The sequence below is a fragment of the Penaeus japonicus genome, unplaced genomic scaffold (assembly GCF_977035675.1).
Source record: "Penaeus japonicus unplaced genomic scaffold, GWHDUDI00000001_assembly GWHDUDI00000028, whole genome shotgun sequence".
In the NCBI taxonomy this organism is placed as follows: Eukaryota; Metazoa; Arthropoda; class Malacostraca; order Decapoda; family Penaeidae; genus Penaeus; species Penaeus japonicus.
This window is the reverse complement of record NW_028234430.1, coordinates 22,952,779-22,960,278: the sequence shown is the minus strand read 5'-3', so window position 1 is coordinate 22,960,278 and position 7,500 is coordinate 22,952,779. Positions and strand designations below refer to the sequence as shown.

At 47.2% G+C, this 7,500-nt stretch overlaps 1 protein-coding gene across 19 annotated transcripts in view; it reads right to left on the bottom strand.

Moving 5' to 3' along the window:
* The window catches only part of LOC122251860 (dystrophin, isoforms A/C/F/G/H-like), a 1,045,059-nt gene that overhangs the window by 774,547 nt on the left and 263,012 nt on the right, over nucleotides 1-7,500 (bottom strand). For all 19 annotated transcript variants that reach the window (XM_086553567.1, XM_086553566.1, XM_086553574.1 and 16 more), the window contains one exon: nucleotides 2,591-2,689. In XM_086553567.1, the coding sequence (XP_086409693.1) occupies nucleotides 2,591-2,689 (99 nt within the window). The remainder of the gene's footprint in view (nucleotides 1-2,590; nucleotides 2,690-7,500) is intronic.

Below are 7,500 nucleotides of genomic sequence, written 5' to 3'. Positions count from 1 at the left end.
GTCAGACTTTTTAAAAATTTGGCAAGATACACACTGGAGACTTCATAACATTACGTTCAAACTTTTACGAATAGTTGATTCTCTCTCGTGACGTTTGGACTTGCCGACTGATAGGATTTTCTTACAAGACCGGGCAGGCAGATCGGGAAGGAGGGGAACTGGGGGATGGGGGGAATTGCAGGGGGGAATTGCAGGGGGCAGAGCGAGGGGGATGAGGAAGGGGAGGAAGGGGAGGAAGGGAAGGGAGGGAAGGGAAGGAAGGAAAGGGAAGGGGAGGGGAGGGGAGGAGAGGGGAGGTAAAAGGGAGGGGAGGGGAGGGTAGGGGAGGGGAGAGGAGAGGAGAGGAGAGGAGAGGAGGGGAGGAGAGGGGAGGGGGAGTGGGGAGAGGAGGAGGGGAAGAGTGAAGGAAAGGGAGAGGGGGAGTGGGGAGAGGAGGAGGGGAAGAGTGAAGGAAAGGGAGAGGGGGAGTGGAATTAAAGAGGGGAGAGGAGGGAGGTAGGAGGGAGGTAGGAGGGGGTAGGAAAGGGAGAGGAATGGTGAGAGAATGTCAGGAGGGGGGGAAGAGGGAGACGGAGAAGGCGGGGGGTCGAGAAGGCCGAAAGTGAGGGAGGAGGAGGAGGAGGAGGAGGAGGAGGAGGAGGAGGAGGAGGAGGAGGAGGAGGAGGAGGAGGAGGAAGAGGAGTTGGAGGAGGAGGAGGGGGGGGAAGGGGGGAGGGGGAGAAGAGGAGTGGAAGAAGGCCAGGATGAGAACAAGGGAGAGAGGAGGGGATTAGTACGGCGAGAGCGAGGGGCTAGAAGGACGAGGGAGGAGAAATTATTATAGAAAATTATACAACCTAACATAAACAACGAAAAGATTGGAGAGCAACACAATTAAAATAATAACAATAACAAAGGTACTGAAAACAGTAAACATAATTATTGTTATAATAATAATAATAATAATAATAATAATAATCACAGTTATCATTATTATACCAACTATAGTAACAATAATGAAAAAAATGCCATCATAACATCAACAACAAGGATACCATACAAACCCCCTCACCATGGATATGCCTCACAATACAAACGCTCGACACAAAGCAACAACAAAAAAGTCAAGTAAAGGCACAAGTTTAAATCGAAATCGTCATTCCAAACTCTCCTCCCTAAAAAACGGACAAACTAAATATCTCCCGCGCTCTCTCTCTCTCTTCCTCCTCTGTCGCTCCCCTCTTCCCTACTCCCCTCTCCTACTCCCAACTCCTTTACACTGCCCCCTCCCCCTCTACCATCTCTCTCTCTCTCTCTCTCTCTCTCTCTCTCTCTCTCTCTCTCTCTCTCTCTCTCTCTCTCTCTCTCTCTCTCTCTCTCTCTCTCTCTCTCTCTCTCTCTCTCTCTCTCTCTCTCTCTCTCTCTCTCTCTCTCTCTTCCCTACTTCCGCTGTACATCAAAGACTACCGTGTAAATTTAATAACGGCGGTTGTCACGTGTTCTGGAACTATCCCTAACGCATGGCTCTCCTATCCATGTCTGTCTCCCTATTCTTCGTTTTTCTCCCCCTTTTTCTCTTTTATTCTCCATTCTTCCCTCTTATCCCTATTCTTCTCTTTTATCCACATTTTTCTTTTTTATAAACATTCTTCTCTTTTCTCCTCCTCCTTCTCCTTTTCCCTCGTCCTTACCCTACCTTTCTATTTCCTCCCCTATCCTCCTCCCCCCTTCCCTCCCTTCTTCCGTCTAACTTTCTCCCCGGCGAGATCTTGCCTGCAACGAGAAGATGGCCACTGAGGTTCGTGGACACCGCGCCAGGGTGATGCCACAGAAACGAAAACAAAATCCAATTTCCTTCTTCTTTCAAGCTTTGAAAGGCGGCCGGGGATGCGTGTTTGTGTTTGTTTCCGTTTGCACTCGATTGTATGTTTGTTAACTTGCGTTTGTGCCTACGCGTCTGTGTGTTTGATGTACATATACGTGAATGTGTACGTGTACGTGTACGTGTACGTGTACGTGTTTGTACGTGTGTGTGTGTGTGTGTGTGTGTGTGTGTGTGTGTGTGTGTGTGTGTGTGTGTGTGTGTGTGTGTGTGTGTGTGTGTGTGTGTGTGTGTGTGTGTGTGTGTGTGTGTGTGTGTGTGTGTGTTGTGTGTGTGTGTGTGTGTGTGTGTGTGTGTATGTGTGTGTGTGTGTGTGTTTGTGTATGTCTGTGTGTGTGTGTGTGTGTATGTGTGTGTATGTGTGTGTGTGTGTTGTGTGTGTGTGTGTGTGTGTGTGTGTGTGTGTGTGTGTGTGTGTGTGTGTGTGTGTGTGTGTGTGTGTGTGTGTGTGTGTGTGTGTGTGTGTGTGTGTGTGTGTGTGTGTGTGTGTGTGTGTGTGTGTGTGTGTGTGTGTGTGTGTGTGTGTGTGTGTGTGTGTGTGTGAGTATGTGTGAGTATGTGTGAGTATGTGTGAGTGTGTGTGAGTGTGTGTGAGTGTGTTTGGATGTGTTTGGATGTATTTGGGTGCGCCCGCGCGTAAATACAACTGCGAGGATTAATTTCAGCACATCTGAGTGGTCTCCACCTGCACCTACGTCTAAGGCCACAATAATCCTCCTATGTACTCACCTTCTGTTTCTCAGTCAGCTGCCGGATGTCGTCAGCGTCTCCCACCACTACTGTCTGCTGACGCGTCATCTGCTCCATAAGGGTCAGCCAGTCACGAATCTGTGAGGTAAGAGAAACCAGGTTATTATTAATGCTGCTGTGCTATTCATCAAGGTAATTAGGTAATTATGTGTTTAATATGTTGCTTGTGATTTTGAAATATTCCCATCATCGTCCATTAATGACTACGATATACAGGCATCCTTCCCTCCTCCCTCCCTCCACACATACACACACACATACACACACACACACACACAGACACACACATAAACACACAGACACACTCACTCTCTCTCTCTCTCTCTCTCTCTCTCTCTCTCTCTCTCTCTCTCTCTCTCTCTCTCTCTCTCTCTCTCTCTCTCTCTCTCTCTCTCTCTCATACTGACAGTGAAGCAACACAAGGTCCGCCTCATCACCATGCGACTCGCACAGCTACAGATGCAACTTCTGTAACATTCAAAATAAGAAAAAAACTTGAAGGTGTAAATTTCCGCGCCGTTGCACACGACACCAGCAGCAGCGTCGTCAAACTTGTTGGTGTCGCTGTGACGCTGGGAGAAAAGGCAGGAGGGAAATAAATGTGAAAAAAAAAAGCGGGGAATAAAATAATGTTAAAGGAATGAGAAGAAAGAAGACCTGGAGAGAGAGGTAGAGCGGCGAAAAAAAACATAACAAAGCAGGGTAACACGTAAGAGCAAAATGTTAAAAGAAACGATTAAAGGAAGAAAACAGGTGTAAATCTAATAACAATAAACAAAGAGAAGGCACGGCACACACGAGCACCATCGGAGGAAGAAGATGAAGGAGAAGAGAAGGAAGGCGAAGAGAGCTCCCTGGCGGCACACTGGCTAGGCAAGCGGGGCTCTCAGCATCGCGACCGCCGCACTCTGGGATATGTAAACCTCGGCAACAGTCAAGAATGTCCGCGTTTTCTTCGGAATGTTCTGGAATAATTTAGCTTGATGAATATTCGTATGAGCGGACGTTCATGTTGATGCCGCTGAAGCAGAGGGAGCGCGAGGGAGGGAGGCAATTCATCTCCGCTATAAATCCAAGGCGCGACGAGGACAGCGCAAACAGCGAGGACACAGAGCCAGAGAAAGGAGCAAATCAAGAATAAATCTGCGCGAATACAAAGGCGCTTTTGTCATTCACCGCGAGTCACGTACCCATCTCGAAAATGCGTATCAATCCATTTTGTTTACAATTTCGTACACGACGAGCACGCTTTCTTCTCCCCAGCCCGAAGAGAGATGCGAGAAAAACGACGATACCAAAAAATTTTACAAGCACGAGAGGCCCGACTGCGAGACGACCCTCGTTTGCGCTCAAAACACCGGCATTTCCGGAATCGGATCACACCGTTTCGGCCGTGGCTTCGCGCGTTATCCGGGAACAAGAATGCGAGACTAGGGGGAGGGGGGGGAAGCTGTGAAGGCTTGGTGGGGAAGAGTAGGAGAGGCAGCAGGGAATGGGAAGGGGGGGGGGGAGATTCATATGACGACATTTACATGCAACCTACGGAATGCAGACATGTCGAGAATATAGAATAAGTGTGGCGGCGACGGACACACTCGGAGAAGGCTCGTACACGAAAGGGTGTGCGGACAAATTTATATCTAATGGACATAATATAATGTATACTTGTGCAGGAGAGCGGACACGTGTAACTGAAGTAAAAATATGTTTGCAAAATGTGTAAGTGTGAAAGTAAGAATGTTTAAGTGTGTGCGCGTACGTGTGCATGAGTGTGCATGTGCGTGTGTATATTTGTGTACGTTTTTCTTTCTTTTTTTAAGGAGTGTGAGTGTTAATGCAACAGATGTGCTCTGGGGCCACGAAAAGTGTAACAGCAGTTTGGAGAGGATGAAGATAGATGATCTTTGAACTTGGGAAGACTGGCAGGAAGAAGAGAGGGGACAGGAGAGAATGACGAGGAAGGAAGGAGGGCAGGGGAAAATAGAGAGGGTGGGGGGAAGACGGGAAAGAGGGAGAAGAGGAGGAGAAGGAGAAGGAGAAGGAGAAGGAGAAGGAGAAGGAGAAGAAGGAGAGAGAGAGAGTGAGAGAGTGAGAGAGAGAGAAAGAGAGACAGAGAAAGAGAAAGAGAAAGAGAAAAAGAGAGAGAGAGAGAGGTTCTTTTTACGGGCGAGTAAATAAGTCATAAAAAGTAAGAGGTAAAGACTAGGAGTGGAAGCTGTACTAATCAATAAGGAAAATAAAAATAAAACAAGTAACCAGAAGCAATCAAAGAACATCGCCTGCAAGAACTACCCAGCAACTGTGTTAACTGCCCCCCCTCCCATCCCGTCCCCTCCCCTCCTAGCCCTCGTGCAAAGAGCATCCTTGCAAAAGTCAATACACGGCCGTCGCGGCAACGAACGTACAAGCGAGCCCCCTCCCGCCATCCACCACTTACCATATTAGTATTAACCGTCCTAACTACCCGCTGTCGTACCGATGGAGCGACAGTTACGGTCCAGATATTACCTGCAGGGAACGCGTCGCTGTCACGTTAATACGCGATGTTACACCTGTGTTACGACCGTCGTTTTGGGCCTCTACGCTGCGTTCGGGGAAGTGAAGAGGGAAGGAGAGGGGGCGAGTCTTAAATAAAAATTATAAAGGGGTATTTGCAACGTTTTCAATGGGGGGAGACGAAATGGTATGGAAGGCTGGAGGCGATTCAAAATCGATTGGATACAATTAAGCTAAAAATCTAACGGTAAATAGTACCAGGCGAGCCAAATTAGATTTACGTATAAAAACGGCAAATTACTACAACAGCTGTTATTACGCCGGAGTGTCGCATAAGCATTAGGCGGGAAGGTGCAAACATGGGGAAATCAACCTTCTGGTTAGGTGCAGTAATGGAGAAATTATGTCCCATCACATTACGATTGACGGCTACATTAAGCTGTCATGAACAGTGATGCCCGCTTTATTCTGCGCCCGCTCGCTACTACGCTCGGCCCAGACTCGTCATAGGTACAACCCGCTACGTCTTACTCTCTCTCTCTCTCACTCTCACTCTCACTCTCACTCTCACTCTCACTCTCACTCTCACTCTCACTCTCACTCTCACTCTCACTCTCACTCTCACTCTCACTCACTCTCTCTCTCTCTCTCTCTCTCTCTCTCTCTCTCTCTCTCTCTCTCTCTCTCTCTCTCTCTCTCTCTCTCTATCGCTACTCTCTCTCTCTCTCTCTCTATCACTACTCTCTCTCTCTCTCTATCGCTACTCTCTCTCTCTCTCTCTCTCTATCGCTAATCTCTCTCTCTCTCTATCGCTACTCTCTCTCTCTCTATCGCTACTCTCTCTCTCTCTCTCTATCGCTACTCTCTCTCTCTCTCTATCGCTACTCTCTCTCTCTCTATCGCTACTCTCTCTCTCCTCTATCGCTACTCTCTCTCTCTCTATCGCTACTCTCTCTCTCTCTCTCTATCGCTACTCTCTCTCTCTCTCTATCGCTACTCTCTCTCTCTCTATCGCTACTCTCTCTCTCTCTATCGCTACTCTCTCTCTCTCTCTCTCTCTATCGCTACTCTCTCTCTCTCTCTCTCTCTCTCTCTATCGCTACTCTCTCTCTCTCTCTCTCTATCGCTACTCTCTCTCTCTCTCTATCGCTACTCTCTCTCTCTCTTTCGCTACTCTATATATATATATATATATATATATATATATATATATCGCTACTCTCTCTCTCTCTCTATCGCTACTCTCTCTCTCTCTCTCTCTCTCTCTATCGCTACTCTCTCTCTCTCTCTCTATCGCTACTCTCTCTATATATATATCGCTACTCTCTCTATATATATATCGCTACTCTCTCTCTCTCTCTCTCTATCGCTACTCTCTCTCTCTCTCTCTATCGCTACTCTCTCTCTCTCTCTATCGCTACTCTCTCTCTCTCTCTATATATATATATATATATATCGCTACTCTCTCTCTCTCTCTATCGCTACTCTCTCTCTCTATCGCTACTCTATCGCTACTCTCTCTCTCTCTCTCTATCGCTACTCTCTCTCTCTCTCTATCGCTACTCTCTCTCTCTCTCTCTCTCTCTCTCTCTCTCTCTCTCTCTCTCTCTCTCTCTCTCTCTCTCTCTCTCTCTCTATATATATATTGCTACTCTCTCTTTCTCTCTATTGCTACTCTCTCTCTCTCTATCACTACTCTCTCTCTCTCTATCGCTACTCTCTCTCTCTCTCTCTCTCTCTCTCTATCGCTACTCTCTTTCTCTCTATCGCTACTCTCTCTTTCTCTCTATTGCTACTCTCTATCTCTATCTCTACTCTCTCTCTCTCTATCGCTACTCTCTCTCTCTCTCTCTCTATCGCTACTTTCTCTCTCTCTCTCTCTATCGCTACTCTCTCTCTCTCTCTCTCTCTCTCTCTCTCTCTCTCTCTCTCTCTCTCTCTCTCTCTCTCTCTCTCTCTCTCTCTCTATCGCTACTCTCTCTCTCTCTATCGATACTCTCTCTTTCTCTCTATCGCTACTCTCTCTTTCTCTCTATCGCTACTCTCTCTTTCTCTCTATCGCTACTCTCTCGTTCTCTCTATTGATACTCTCTCTTTCTCACTATCGCTACTCTCTCTTTCTCTCTATCGCTACTCTCTCTTTCTCTCTATCGCTACTCTCTCTTTCCTTCCACCCTCTCCTCTCTCTCGCTCCTGCTCTTACTCTATCTCTCTCGTTTCTTACTTCGTTCCCTTAATCACATAATACCCAATTGGTTCATTTATATCAGCATTTCCTCTCCATCCTTTCACCCCAACACGCATAATCATTAGCTCTCTCATTACCCGCTATTACTTTGTTCTGCTGGTCTGTGCTTACGGCGCTGTTCAACCTTGCTCTTGCTGTTCCTTTG